Source organism: Podarcis muralis, chromosome 1 (assembly GCF_964188315.1).
Source record: "Podarcis muralis chromosome 1, rPodMur119.hap1.1, whole genome shotgun sequence".
Lineage (NCBI taxonomy): Eukaryota > Metazoa > Chordata > Lepidosauria > Squamata > Lacertidae > Podarcis > Podarcis muralis.
In genome coordinates, this window is record NC_135655.1 from 123,799,527 (window position 1) to 123,815,346 (window position 15,820).

At 43.4% G+C, this 15,820-nt stretch overlaps 1 protein-coding gene across 4 annotated transcripts in view; it reads left to right on the forward strand.

Annotated features, from left to right (window-relative positions):
* Window positions 1-15,815, forward strand: part of CATSPERT (catsper channel auxiliary subunit tau) — a 34,174-nt gene extending 18,359 nt beyond the window's left edge. For 3 of the 4 annotated variants that reach the window (XM_028750908.2, XM_077917457.1, XM_077917460.1), the window contains 5 exons: window positions 351-791; window positions 1,674-1,743; window positions 4,820-4,863; window positions 7,960-10,716; window positions 13,918-15,815. In XM_028750908.2, coding sequence (XP_028606741.2) covers window positions 351-791; window positions 1,674-1,743; window positions 4,820-4,863; window positions 7,960-10,716; window positions 13,918-14,253 — 3,648 coding nt within the window. In that variant the 3' untranslated portion in view covers window positions 14,254-15,815. Of the gene's footprint in view, window positions 1-350; window positions 792-1,673; window positions 1,744-4,819; window positions 4,864-7,959; window positions 10,931-13,917 lie in introns of all 4 variants that reach the window. The other variant, XR_003709183.2, reaches the window with a different exon arrangement.
* Window positions 15,816-15,820: the final 5 nt, after the last annotated feature.

Consider the following 15,820-nt stretch of genomic DNA (forward strand, 5'->3'; position numbering starts at 1 on the left):
GTATGAGCCATATACCCCAAGCAGTGTATACAGCGGTACCTCGGGTTAAGTACTTAATTCGTTCCGGAGATCCGTACTTAACCTGAAACTGTTCTTAATCTGAAGCACCACTTTAGCTAATGGGGCCTGCCGCTGCGCCGCCGGAGCACAATTTCTGTTCTGATCCTGAAGCAAAGTTCTTAACCTGAAGCACTATTTCTGGGTTAGCAGAGTCTGTAACCTGAAGCGTATGTAACCTGAAGCATATGTAACCCGATGTACCACTGTATTTCATTGAAATTAAGACCAGTAGCTATAAAAAGACTACATTTTAGTACACTAGTGTTGGTGATGATTATTGTTATTTGCAGAAATGGACAAGTCAACTGTCTGCTCTCTCATCACGACCTTCTGGACCTGTGCCATCCCGCAGAAACTTATTTTCATCAGAACAGATTCCTCAACCTGCTGAAACAACCCCACCTGTCCCAGCGCTGACTGTAACCCCTAACCCTATGAGTTCTCCAGTATCTTCAGATGGAGAGAACATGAAAGACATGGTTGTAAGAGAACAAGTTCATCCTGACTCTTCAGATGGAGAGAATATGAAGGACATAGTTGTAAGAGAAAGACTTCATCCTGCGTCTGAAACCTCTCTGTCAAGTTCCGTTGGAAGCGCAGCAAAAACTTCTGAGGCTAGGGATTCAGAAAGCCTTGCTTCTTTAAGTCCTGAGAGGAAAGTGACAGAAGAGGAAATACCTGTCATAGTCAAAAAACCACCTATTAAAGAGTATCTGCCAGAACCAATACAGGTAGCTGATGGTGATATGTAACATATTGTTTCACTTTCCCCTCCCCAGGGGATAATGTGGGTTATTCAGCTTTCTCCTTCTCTAATGGGCAAGCTGTTTGGAGCTTTGAGGTTACCATTCTTGCTCTTTTGAAGCCATAGCATATAATTAATAGATGTGTTCTTACAGTGGGGTCAAGGGTAGCAACTGTAATGATGATCCACATCAGACTTTTACTGTAAATATGCTGTATGCCAAGGGATCCTCCAGACAATCTGTTTGTTGGTATTCATCTGGATTTGCTTGCAGAATACCTACGTAAGTGGTGATTAGACTGTAGACGCTTTCAGGCTTTTTCAGTCACATACCAGTGCAAATTCTGGTTGTGTATTTGGGGTGTCTTGAGCAACAAAGCCCACATCCCCACAAAGATCATACTTTTTGCAGTAAGGAAATTGACAGGAAAGTAACTGGAAAATGTGGGCAGCACTTGCTTTGATACAACATTGTCTAGCCTCCCTGCAAACAAATCAGGATAAATGCTCAATAAACAGGTCAGAAATTGACAATGAGCATTCATCCCGATTTACTTGCCGTGTTTACGTGTCTTCCTGTTAACCACCCATTCATCCCACCCTTTGCAGTGAATTTCCCAGTCACTTTCCAAACAGCAAAATGTCCAATTGGCAGGACGATTTGTTAAAGTAGAACCTTTCGAGCCTGTGAAAATGGGAATTTGCTCCATTCTGACCGACTTTGCACGGTGATGTTCTACCTAGCTGCACTCTGCCAGCAGACGTTCTTTTGCACACTTATTTTGCATTCTTACTGTTACTGTGATTTATAAGAGTGAATAACTATCTTTTTTCTTCTTCTTGATGTATCCCCTCTGAAATTACAAAGGAATCACAGCCTAAGTCTGAAGTTTCTGTGAGTGTCTCACCTCAGTTTGTGGCACCTCCTAGACCATCAGGTAAATTGACATAACTTTTTGAATAGTAATCATCAGCTTCCAGGTGGTTGGGTTCTATATAAAATAAGGCAAAACATGATATGCCAAGGACCACAAGGGGGAAAAAGGCTTTTCACACGTTCACAACCTACTTTTAAAACCTCGCTTGGCCTGGTGCTTGGGTTCAAGAAACAGAAAGAATATCGCCTATAGGAAGCCAACAAACTTTTGTTAAATATGTATACTGTGTGTTGTCTCTATGACCATATTTATGCAAAAAACTCAATGGTTGTCTGGTGGGCACACCTCAACAACTCTGAGCAAAGCATGAAGCTTTGTCCCCCAAGGAACAACTTCTGGCAAGAAAAAGAAAAAGATTAACAAATAAACTAACACTAGGCTGAGGAGAAAAGTACAAGGGAGCTCTGGTGAATGTGACTATCAACCCGGGGCGGTTCCACTATGAAATTAATGAAGCTTAATTCTAGAGAACTACATTCCACATTGCTTAAAAAATGTGGGTCTAGTGGGTCTTTTGTTGTATATATTTCAACAATCCCAAAGTTTGAGAGTCAGTAGCACAGATGTTGTAGAGGTGTGGTGGTCTGTCGTGGAACAGTCCCACTGAATAAGATAACAGTGGTTACCCAAACCTCGTTGCTGGTTGTGAAGGGTCCTCCATGACAGTTCAAGCTTCAGGGCCCCCTAGATGTTAAGTCCACCACTGCTGTTGACAAAGGCATGAGCGAACTGCATCATGAGAACAGTCTACTTCCTAAAGTGTTCCTCCTGCCTTCATCCTGCGCTTTGAGCCAGCACCCAACCTCAGAGCACTGCAATGCCAGTGAGTAACTTATACTTAAGTTTGCTACCTGCTGTACTTTTCAAAGCATGGGTTATGAATGTGGCTTATTACAATGATTACCATATTTTTCGCTCTAGAAGACCATAAGACGCACCTAGTTTTTGGAGGAGGAAAACAAGAAAAAATAGTATTCTGAATCTCAGAAGCCAGAACAGCAAGAGGGATCGCTGCGTAGAGATCCCTCTTGCTGTTCTGGCTTCTGGGATAGCTGCGCAGCCTGTATTCGCCCCATAAGACGCACACACATTTCTCCTTACTTTTTGGGAGGGGAAAAGTGAGTCTTATAGAGCAAAAAATACGGTAGTTTGCTTTAAATGAGGATTCCTTGTTTAAACATGGCACCCAGCTAATAAGATTTTTCAAAAGTGAAACTAAACTTGGCATAAATATTTTCCCTGACCATGCGAGAGAAGCACTTAAGACTAGTGGCTGGGGAAACCCAACCAGCCAGATGGGCAGGGTATAAATAAATATAGCTACTACTACTACTAGCACTTTCCTCAGACTTATTGAGGCTCATCAGTATAGGGCTAAACCAGTGGTTCTCAAACTTTTTTCTTTGGGCCACACTTACAGAACAAAAATTTGCTTGCTCCACCCCATTTTTTACTGATAAGAAATACATTTGAAAGCAAAAAGAAATGACTCTTAGCAGTGCTTGATTCTGATAAGCGATCTGGATTGGAATGGACACTGAAATATTTAAATGTTTCTTTGATTATCCTTGAATGTTCCTGCTACAGTTGCCATCCTAACCATACCACACCTTCGAGAACCACTGAGCTAATCCATTATTTAATGTTACATGCAAACACAGCCTATATTTCCATTTCTCCTCCTGTCTTTCTTTCCCAGAGGTAGGATTGCTGATCTCCCATCCTTTGGATCAGGAACCATTAAAGGCAGAAAAGCCGTTTCCATAAGACTATGCAGAATTGCAGGATTCTTTTATAGATACCTCTGCAGTAAGAAGAAACTGATAATCAGGGAACTCTCAGGACAGGACTAATTATACAGAAAGCATATATAGGAAATTCTACAGGGGTATTGGAAGAGAATAGCAAGTTGGCAGTCTTGCCTTTGCTATCAAGCCAAAGTAGAGAGATTGGATGTTTGTGCGCTAACTGCTGCAAAGTGTTTAGAAGTTGCTCCTTGAAAAAGAAAGGGGTTGCCTTAGTCAGAGGCCAAAATATATTGCGGTTATACATATTGGCAAAACCTGTTTGGTGTTTCGCAACTTTCTGACTAGTTGCAGGACCTTAGCCAGACCTAGCAGAGTAAACGCAGAATCCACGGAAGCAATCGGAAACTTGGCTGCAGACAGGATAGACGAAGCAGGAACCAGGAACTTGTAGTTAGGTGTTTATTATATACAGTGGACTATTTACAGGAACAGAACACGGATCTTTTGCTAGCACTCTCTGACACGACTCACAACTCCTACACTGACACACAGAACTCTGAACACTGAACTAACACACTCCAGTTAGTAGGTCATTAATTATCACTCCCTTGAGAGAGCTTGACCAATCAGGGAGCGGTCTCCATGTCTCTGTTATCACCAGGCAGACTTACTCCTTCAGATTGCCTTCTGGCTGTCTGCCAAACCTTAATTGACTCTGTGAGTAGCTGCACATACACAGTTTCCCAACAATACATAATTTCCTCATATAGAGGTAGTCATAATTGTGTCCTCTACCTTGTGTTGAACTACATATCCCATTACCCTGGCCATTGGCTATGCTGGCCAAGGGCTAGGGATGGGCATATCTGTTAATCTAGACTTCTCTCAGTTTCTCATTCTTCTAATCCTAAATTCAGCTTTCCACATCATTTTGCAGAGTTTTTTTAGTCCGCACTAGAACTCATTAGCATTTCAGTGAGAATTTCTAATATACACATTTTTACTAAGCATATTTCCCTTAAATGTTTCTATTTTCCCTGTTTTTTACATTATTTTCACTAATATGTGCCCCATTATTATTATTATTATTATTATTATTATTATCCCACTCTGCTCTCTGTGGTCATTTATGGAAGTGACAGTGTCTTTACTGAATTCCATGACAAAATAACTCATTACTCAAATGATTTGGTCTATTTTGCTGGGGAGTGTTGTGCATTATTAATTTATACTAAGTAAAATTAAATACCAGATTTCACAACTAAAAATGTGTTGCTCTTCCATTTGTTGCTCTTTAATATTTTATTTTTCTTGCTGATCCATCTTAGATTCAGTTGTTGAACCAGTACAGCAATTGCCTTGGAAATCTATGGTAAGGAATAACTCGTTAAGCACTGCTCCGATAGCATATAATACAGTTAAGTGAATTTGGTGATGTCTGTGTAGTGATGGCAGCATCATGCAAGGTTTCTTATCTACCTCATTAGTTTGTGATCTGTTGCAGAATACAGCACAAGGAGTTGGTACAATCTGGCTTCCTATCATTCCCTGCATCTGCTTATATATCCACTTGCCAGGGATAGTTAGTACCTCTTTAAAAGATACTTTGGGTTCATTTGGAAAATGTTTTGTGCTGACACACTTGTCACTTTCTCTTCCTCCTCCTTGGTTATTACAGCCCTGGTTTTTCTGCTTTAAAAGAGAACAGGTAGATTGGGGTGGGTATATATTTATGGGTGGTCTTTGAGCACTGGAGTCTCTCGCTATTGCCACATTGCTAATTCCTTTAGTTAATTTTGTTTGGTGGAGAAGAGGCTTGTTTATGACTTTCAGCATTCTGATCTACAGTCCTGATTTCCACCTTTCCCCTACCTTTTTTCTTGGCAAAGCCCCTTCAAGGTTTGGCTGGATATGACATTTCCCATGGGGAACTCAGCTGAGTAGTTCAACTGATCACAGGGAGCTTGCTCTCACCACAGGTCAGCTATTAGGTCAGGGGTAGGCAACCTAAAGGGATGCGGGTGGCGCTGTGGGTTAAACCACAGAGTCTAGGACTTGCCAATCAGAAGGTCGGCGGTTCAAATCCCCGCAATGGGGTGAGCTCCCGTTGCTTGGTCCCTGCTCCTGCCAACCTAGCAGTTCGAAAGCTCATCAAAGTGCAAGTAGATAAATAGGTACCGCTCTGGCAGGAAGGTAAACAGCGTTTCCATGTGCTGCTCTGGTTCGCCAGAAGCGGCTTAGTCATCCTGGCCACATGACCCAGAAGCTGTCTGCGGACAAACGCCGGCTCCCTCGGCCTATAGAGCGAGATGAGCGCGCAACCCCAGAGTCAGTCACGACTGGACCTAATGGTCAGGGATCCCTTTACCTTTTTAGGCAACCTAAGGCCCGGGGGCTGGATGCAGCCCAGTCGCCTTCTCAATCCAGCCCGCGATCGGTCCAGGAATCAGCATGTTTTTACATGAGTAGAATGTGTCCTTTTATTTAAAATGCATCTCTGGGTTATTTGTGGGGCATGCCTGTTGTTTTTACAAGAGTAGCCAGTGTGTTTTTATTTAAAATGCATCTCTGGGTTACGTATTTGTGGGGCATAGGAATTTGTTCATTTATTTATTTATTTTCAAAATATAGTCCGGCCCACCACATGGTCTGAGGGACAGTGGACCGGCCCCCGGCTGAAAAAGGTTGCTGACCTCTGGGTTAGGCACAAGCAACAAACCTCCTTTGCCCCTGCACAATCAGGGGTGCACATTAAGGCTCCCAATTGTGCATTGACAGCTGTGTCTCCACCTGTCCCTCACCTTACTTCACATATGGCATCCAGTGTGGGGCAGATGGGTGTAGTTTGGGGGAAACCACGTAGTTGGAGACCCTTTGGGGAAAGGGGTTTACATTTCCCCTTCCCACCTCCACCTCCCAGGCTAATTTTGTTTCTGTGTGGAAAACAATCAGTTCAGACTGGGACTAAAAGAGGCCTGGTTTGCACACAAAGCCATGGTTTGTTAAACTATGGTTTATTAAACCATGGTTTGTCTGATGGCCTGAACCCTGCCCACTGGCTTCAACTCTGGTTGTTTATTGCCAAGAAACTACAGTCTGAAGCCATGGTTTGTTATTGTCTTATGAACCTAGGTTTGTTTTAACTTTGACTTGGTTGTACATGCAAAACTAGCATGCAGACTTCCTTAAGCACAGTTTGCTTGCCACCAGCCCAGACGGCCAGACTGCAATTTTATGTGCACACCTTTGAACGTACATCCTATCGAATTCACAAAGAACTAGTTCTGAGTAAACATGCAATAACACTGTGCAGTAGAAATACCTTCACATACACCTTCTAAACTCATTTTTCTGTGCACAGCCTATTAGCTTAGTGCTGCAGCTGGCCACTGTCTTGTGCCTGGGGATGGTGGCTGTTGGACATTCAGCAGTACTAGCAGATGATGTCAGCACTGATCAGGACTGGCTTGTGTCACCAATACTGTGGGAGGAAACGCGAATTCCTGTGACCCACACATGTGGGGTAAATAGCAAAAGAATCAGCTGAGTGCCTGGATTCAAAACATGGGGCTAAATCACTCTCCAGCAAGAGAAAGCCCTCAGTAGCAGAGTTTAAACTCACAAAGTCAAGCAGTTAGGAATGTAGGCTGTTAAACCTTTTGCATATCCCATTTAGTTCACTAGCAAAGCACCCATGTCTTTCCGCCCTCTGGCAGTGAACAGACCACACCCTTAGTAAGTTTGAATGCTTTACTTACAAATTCCCAAGGTCTGATTTATGCGTTATTCCATGCAGCAGCAAGAACAACGCGGGTAAAAAGTATTGGGTAGAAAATACAGAGATAGCTTCAAACACGTGCTTGTAAGCTTGGAGCAAAGCTTAAAGACATCCTTCTTTGTAGGTTACCTAGTGAGAACAGAGTGACAACAGAAAGAGAAGGCATGATCTAGCTGAGTCTAGGTATCTAACTCTGTGGTCTTAACCCCTTCATGCACTAACTAGCAGCCATACATAGTTATGTTTGACTGCAGCTTCTCCCAGATATAACATCATCATAGTATAGCACTTGTGCAGCTTCCATTCTCCATCCAACAGCCTCTGGTGCTTATCTGCTAGCATGCATATGACTTCCCAGCTGAAAATATAACCTGTCTCCTTTATTCCCTGACTTCAGAAATTAGAAATAATGTTTATACTGGTAGGATATATACTGTATTACTAATATATTGCTTATATGCATTTTTCCTATTTATGCTCTTCGTTTTGTTGTATTATCATAAACATCTGACCAATAAAATTTATTCATTTGAAAGCCTCTTGTTAAAAAACCTGATCCCAAGGGGGGGAGGGAGATGAGCACAGTACCCAACTGCAGAGGAATTTCCAAAACCCTCCATAACTCCTCTGTTCATCTTGCAGCTTTCAAAATTTCATAACTATGCCCTCTCTCCCTTTTTTAAATTACAGTTCCAGGAAGCAGTTTTTAGTGGAAACAAGTTTGAACCATTCTTGAGAAGTGTCAGTAAAGTACAGCCTCCGCCACCTATTTTTGGCAAAGGAGATGTCGGCCCTTTAGAAAAAATGTACCCATCTGATGCTTACAAAGAACGAGAAGACCAAGATCCACCTGATGGGATGTCATTGACAAAACTGGCGAGTAGTCTGGACACTAAATTAATCAAGAGCAGTGGGGAGCTTTCTATACTAAGGCTTATAGAAAGAAAAATGGATTTAGAAGAGGAGGATCAAAAACGTGGCATGCAGGATGAAAAGGCATCGGAACCACTCGCTGTCACATCGGGTTCTTCTGAAAAGACACTAGAAGATAAACTAGTAGAACAGGCAGAAATAAAACAGGTTGAGATTTCCTTTGAGAAGTCTCTTGAAGACGTGCTTGCTGAAAAACTTGTAAAAGTCGTAGCCGTGTCGTCGATTTTAAGCAAAAACCTTGAAAACATAGTTGCAGAGGGACTCTCAGAAGCAAAGCTGTCTGAAACGCTGGAGGATAGCAGTTTGCCAGGGGATAATAAATGTCTGCCTGAGGAAAGAAAGATGTCTGGAGAGAAGGTTGCAGAACCAGATGTAACAAAACTGACAGCTGCTGTAAGTCAAAATTTGCAGGCTCATCTTATAGACAAATTGTGTGAAGAGGGGATAATCACAGATACAGACCTACCTGAAAAAGACCAGATAGTTTCTTTCCCAATTACTGCTGATTTGCTCAAGAGGAGGAAAAGCTTGTCCAGGGAAAGCATGTCACAAACTGAAATCACAACACTAAAATCACTAAGTGAGCATCCATCAAGAACCACTATCAAAGCTGAATCCGTGCAGCATAGTAAAGAAAGTAGTAAGGAAACTATTAAAGAAAGTAGTAAAGAAAGTGAGTTAGTAGCTACAGGGGCAGGTTTATCTGAAAGCAAAATAGATGGCGATAGAGAGGCTGCTTCATATCCTATAACTGACAGTAGTTCAGTCGAACAAACAAATGCGAAGACAGACTTAAGAAAAGAACCCTCTAAACAGTCACTGGAAATCATTAGAGTAATGTTACCTGTGAACACAGACACAGATAACATTAAGCAGCGACTTTCCATTCATGATGCTCTCCTAGAAAAAATTTTAAAAGCAGAAATAAGAAGTTTGAAATCACTTTTAAGCAAAGAACACCGAGATCACTTTAAAGATCAACTTTCAGCCGCTGGATTAAAGGGAGAAGACTTGAAAACAGTGTGCCGGAAGTTGTCCTTGGCTATGAAAGGGGATGACAGTGTTACACCAGAGAAGGCTGCGCTGCAAGACTGGCAGGATTCCTCTAGCGAGGGCCTTGCTAAAGAGACATTGGCGGTAAATGAAAGTATTCAAAATCTCTTTGAAGTGCTTTCAGAAAACGAAATTGCCAACCTAAAGAATGCATTGAACAAAAAGATTCAAGACCATCTTTCAGACAGACTTTCAAAAATAGGAATGATCACAGAGAGTGAGTTAAAGAGAATACTTGGAAACTTGTTTCCAGTAGTGGAAAAACTAGCAAAGAGTGAGGAAGGCTCAGATGAGCAAAGTACACAACTAGATACTCAAAGCCTGCATGACAGGTTTTCGGAGGAAGAACTACAAAATCTAAAGTCTCTCTTGAGCAGGCTTCTAAACGAAGGCCACCGAGACAAACTTTCGGATTCAGAAGTACAAGGTTTAACATCAGTTTTAGAGAAAAGCTTTGAGGATCTTCCCATACAAAACAGTTCTGAAACTGGGATAAGCCAAGAAGTTGAGATAAAGGATGAATGTCGTACTATATCTCTGCCAGATGTTGAGGAAAGTCAGAGAGTTAGTAAGACAGATGTATCTGAGAGAGGAAAAGTTCCTTCAAAGGAAAGTCTTCATAAGATTTCAACAGCGGGTGAAAAACACAAAATAGAAAAAGAAGCTGTAGACCTTTCTGTAACCAGTCTTTTGGAAGTAGAAACAAGGAGCCAAGAAACTCAGACAACGGGTCAGCCCAAAAAAGTGAAACATAAAAAAGAAAGTCACCGGTTGCCGAAGTACAATGATAATCTGATCATACCAAATATAACGAGAACAACATTTGATGTAGGATTAAAAAGCAAGTCACCTGAGGAAACTTCGAAGAGAATCTCTGAACCATTTGCCACATCTTTTTTGAGTGCGCGTGATATTGGCATCCAAAGTGAAGCGAAAAGTTATTTCTGCGGCAAGCCCCACAGTTTTATTTCCAAGCCTCCCTTTCCGGTGAACCCTCAGACATTTCTCTTTTTGCATTCAGAATCTGAGGAAGATGCAAAGCCAGCAGTTAAACACCACCAGAAGGCAAAAAGGAAGAAATCTGACATAAAGAAGGATAGTGGGTCACACCAGCAAGCATCGATAAGTACACAAACCAGGAGAGAAAGGGTGCCTGCTGGAAGCACCTCTAAGGAGATTTTAAAAGAAAAATCCAAAAGGCACCCACCAATTTCTCCAAAATTGAGCGCCACTGAAAACAGGAAGGATTCCAAAGCAACAGCATCCCCCAGCGGTACACGAAGGGAAAGCTTGAAGCAGAAATCCGAGAAGAAGCGAGATACGGAGGTTAAGCCCAAAAAATCACTCACCAAGACTGCTGTCCCGTCTGATCCACAGCTACAAAACCATTCCAAAAATATTTCGGAAAAATCATCCACAACTAAAATACCAGCTCCTGGGCGTACGAAAGGAAGCACATTGGTAAGAACGTTATTGACTCTGTACTTGAAGACCACAAATATTATTTCTGAAGGCAGCACATCTAGGACAATATATGCTTTAATGCATTTATATTTTCCAAACTGAGAGCAGATCAGAGCCTTGGAACTAGCGTTGCAAATTAAAATCAAAGCTCAACATCTTGGAAAAACAGACTTCAGAACAGGGGCTCCTGTATTAAAGACTTTAATGCCAGGTGATTTGACTACACCCATGAGCCCAGTAAACCCAGTGCTTACTGGTTGCTTACCTAGCCAGCCTGCTGATTGCACTAAGCAATGTTCCTTGGGCCATGTAAATGATTGTTTTCAGAGACTGCACTGTTTTTCAGGAGTAGCAGTTGGGGTGGGGAGAGTTTTCTAACCCTTCTCTCCCTTGCCACAGTCCTGATAAAAGTCCCTACCCCACCCTGCACACAAAAAGCCCCTGCTATTTGGCCTGGGATGGAAGCTGTCAGTAGGAACTTCTCAGAAGAGGAGGGTTTTCATCAGGACCACAGCATGTGCGAGAAGGCCTTAAATCGTTTCCCCGCACAGCGGTTGCAGTCCTGATCAGTTGCTGTATCAGAATAGCACCACACCAAGCAAAGCATTCAGTGTACAGTGGTACCTCGGGTTACATATGCTTCAGGTTACATACGCTTCAGGTTAAATACTCCGCTAACCCAGAAATAGTACCTTGGGTTAAGAATTTTGCTTCAGGATGAGAACAGAAATCGCGCAGCAGCAACGGGAGGCCCCATTAGCTAAAGTGGTGCTTCAGGTTAAGAACAGTTTCAGGTTAAGAACGGACCTCCGGAACGAATTAAGTACGTAACCAGAGGTACCACTGTAATGTAAAGCTTGGCCATTTCTGCCCTTCTAAACCTGATACAGAGTACATACACATCCTTGGCCCCATGTTACCCTTAGCACCATACTTTCTCTTCTTTTTTACTGCTTCTCAGCACACGGCGTTCGTTCCTTAAATGTTATTCCTTTGTTTGCAACAATATGTATAAGCCACCCACTTACAAAATTGAGGTGGTGTACAGCAATATGTAAATAAAAGGGACGTGGGACGTGGGTGGCGCTGTGGGTTAAACCACAGAGCCTTGGACTTGCTGATCAGAATAGAATAGAATAGAATAGAATAGATTCTTTATTGTCATTACACAAGTGCAACATTGCACAAGTGCAACGAAATTGGATGCCATCCCTTAAAAACAACAAAAGCAAAACAACAACAACAACCAAACAAACCACATTCCAGCCACACCCACAGAAGGTTGGCGGTTCAAATCCCCGCGACGGGGTGAGCTCCCATTACTCGGTCCCTGCTCCTGCCAACCTAGCAGTTCGAAAGCACATCAAAGTGCAAGTAGATAAATAGGTACCGCTCCAGCGGGAAGGTAAATGGCGTTTCTGTACGCTGCTCTGGTTTGCCAGAAGCAGCTTAGTCATGCTGGCCACATGACCTGGAAAGCTGTCTGTGGACAAACACTGGCTCCCTCGGCCTAGAGAGCGAGATGAGCACCGCAACCCGAGTCGGTCACGACTGGACCTAATGGTCAGGGGTCCCTTTACCTTTACAGCAATATGCACAGGTGCAGTAAAACACAAGATGCCACAAAAGCAATACACATCATCTTACCTCTGCATGTTCTGCATGTTTTGACCTCCCTTCCAACTCCAGTTCCCAGCCTTACCAGCATCCCTACAGGCATTGCAATCCCCTGCCAACAGCATCTAGGTCTCCGTCTCCAGGAAAGGCGGAGAACCTCTATCTGCCCCACTCTGCCCAAGGGCCAACTTGGATGGGGCAACCCACCCATCAGTTGCACAATGTCAGTATGAGATCACGATTGGAAGGGGCAAGGTTCCAAGGCTGGGAACCACAGCACAAGGGGTGTTGCCACCCCTATACTTTGCAAGCCTCCTCATTCTCCTTTCCACCTTGAATGTCAGAGGTGGAAAGAAGCACAGAGTGTTGGGAATCCTTTGTGAGCTTCCCTATGCTTCCCCTTTCCATCTTTTTTCCACCTGCGATATCAGGGGGCTTCAAAGAATAGCCCTGGGAGGGAGAAGTTTTTGCCATGAAATAAAAGCCACTTCCCACTCCATGGGCAAAGCATGCTCCCACTGCTCATTATCTTCTGGGTGGTTGGGAGCTCACCTTCTTCCAGCAAAGGTTGAGAGCTCACTTTAAGCTCCTGATGGTTCCTTGAAGACCCACATTTACCTGCTCCATGCCCAATGTCCTGTATGACATCACGTTTGGCCTGCAGGTCACAGCCCCCCCCCCCCCCCAGAACCTGTTTAGGGTTTCCCTAGGCAAACCAAGAAGGGACGCGGGTGGCGCTGTGGGTTAAACCACAAAGCCTAGGACTTGCCGATCAGAAGGTCAGTGGTTCAAATCCCCGCGATGGGGTGAGCTCCCTTTGCTCGGTCCCTGCTCCTGCCAACCTAGCAGTTCGAAAGCACGTCAAAGTGCAAGTAGATAAATAGGTACCACTCCGGCGGGAAGGTAAACGGCGTTTCCGTGCACTGCTCTGGTTCGCCAGAAGCGGCTTGGTAATGCTGGCCACATGACCCGGAAGCTGTACACCGGCTCCCTTGGCCAATAAAGCGAAATGAGCGCCGCAACCCCAGAGTCGTCAGCGACTGGACCTTACGGTCAGGGGTCCGTTTACCTTTACCTTTTAGGCAAACCAAGAACTTGCACCTATGCATTGCCATCCGAGTGCTTAGAATGTTTGGCGTATCGGTCACAGCACTTCAGCCAATTGCTAATATGGGGACGGAAATAGAGCAGCAACCACTAGTATTTAGCTGACAACAGATACTAACCTGACCCACATATTAACAGCGGCATGAATTTGTTAAATGAAATAAAGTAAGGCTTAGGCATGCAAAGAGACAGAGAACAGTGCAAATTTGATTGTTCGATAAGCCAACCACTGAGCGCTGATGAATGAAAACTTTGGGTTGTAATCCAGCATTGTCAAACAAGACTTCTGCTTGCCTAATGGGACTTCTGCCTTCTCTCCTTTCTCCTGCGCCCCCGCTAAATCAGCCAATTTATGGGTAGAGAAGAGGAGGAGAAAGGGAAATGAGTGGGATGCAGCTCACATTGTCTTACAGTGAAGTTTGTCATAATTATTATACACACAAAACAACTCTCTGCTTTCATTTTGATATTCAGAACATTGCGGGCCCAGATGATATCGACATGGAAGCTTACAGGCATCTTGAAAAAGCCGTAGAAAGAGCTCTTCTTGACTTAGGAAGAGTCCCGGAGGGCAGCTCCAGCCAGGGAAGGCCAACTCCTGCTCCAAGTTCTACGACTCTCATAAACAAAGATTCGCCCAGATCCTATCTCTCTGCTGTCGAGACTCCAAGGAATCAAGCGGGTTCAATAACCGAGATGCTTAACAATCAAGAACAGATCTTAAAAATGACACCTGATCAACTGGAAGTTGTACTTAGGATTCTCCAAAATATATTGAGGCAGAACGCAAGACCCCCAAATAATGGATGAATGGAAACAAGCTCTGTGTAAACCAGCTACGTATGTATGTTCTTACTTTCCCCCAGCTATTATGAAAAATAAAACCCTCTTTGTATATACATTTTTAAAGAAAGTTTAAGGATATTTTAAAATTATTGTAGATAGGAAGCTGCCTTATATCACATCAAATATCATTGACCCATATATTTCTTTCTTTCTGTGTGTGTGTGTTTGTGCACGCGTGCATAAAATATGCCACGATGGCCTAGGCAAATTTGACAGGTGGACAATGCCACCCACCTGTCAATCACCTGTTTCTAGACACAATGTGAATCAAAACTGCCTGCAAATGAATAAAGGGGCTCAGGTTTGATTCCCACTTTGGGCAAGATTCCTGAATTGCCAGGAGCTGGATTAGATGATTTTCATGGTCCTTTCCAAATCTATGATTCTATGACTTCCCTAAAAAGGAGTTTCCTCTAGGATGGAACAGTGCTGATGGCAAGCCCCCCCCCCCCAACTACACCAGGGTGGAGAAACTCCCTAGTGTGGCTGATCCCAAGCAGGGCTTCCTATCAGCTCTGATAAACTTGCAACAGAACACCTGGGAGCTGACGCTAAGCTAGGAATGGGGCAGAAATTTGATTCTGTTCATATTTAAAAGTGAATCTACCTAGTTAGCTCTTTTTAAAACAATATGCGAAATGAAAGACATCCTGTCAAATTTGCACTTCACTGAATTTTGCAAATACACTTCTCCAGCCAAGTAATGTGCACAAAAACACAAATAAGGTGCAGTGTGCGCATAAGCGTGCATTCACGAAAACACACCAAATGCATTGCACTAGGGAACTTAATAAGTATTAGGGAAATGCATCTTGCAAAATTGTGCATTAGATAAAAAGGTTTATATTAGGAAAACTTTGCACTTGGGATTCTGATGAATTTTAGGAATTTCTTTTAAAAAGAAAGCAACTGATATGAAACAGTGGAGAAGTGAACTTGAACATTGGAAAAATGAGAAGCAGACAAACCAAAATGGACTCTACCAGTCTTCCCTTTGGAGTTGCACCTGTGGCTGCCTCACACGTCAGATGTGAGGCAGATGAACATTGTTTGCGGGAAACAGTCTTGCAGGCCAGATTGGGACCTGTGCCAGGCCTAATTAAGCTGATGGGCCGGAGGTTCCTCAGCCCTGCTGCATACACTGGCTTGCAGTAGCTCAGGGTGTTTTACTTGGAGATGGATTGGGACAATCTGTATGCAAAGTGTTTGCCTCTGAGCTACAGTGGTACCTCGGGTTAAGTACTTAATTCGTTCTGGAGGTCCGTACTTAACCTGAAACTGTTCTTAACCTGAAGCACCACTTTAGCTAATGGGGCCTCCTGCTGCCGCCAGAGCACGATTTCTGTTCTCATCCTGAAGCAAAGTTCTTAACCTGAAGCACTATTTCTGGGTTAGCAGTGTCTGTAACCTGAAGCGTATGTAACCTGAAGCATATGTAACCCGAGGTACCACTGTACAGACCTTCCTCTAATGCTTACTTCAAAATTCCCTACTGGTGTTACTTTAATACAGAATGCAGTGTTTCATCTCT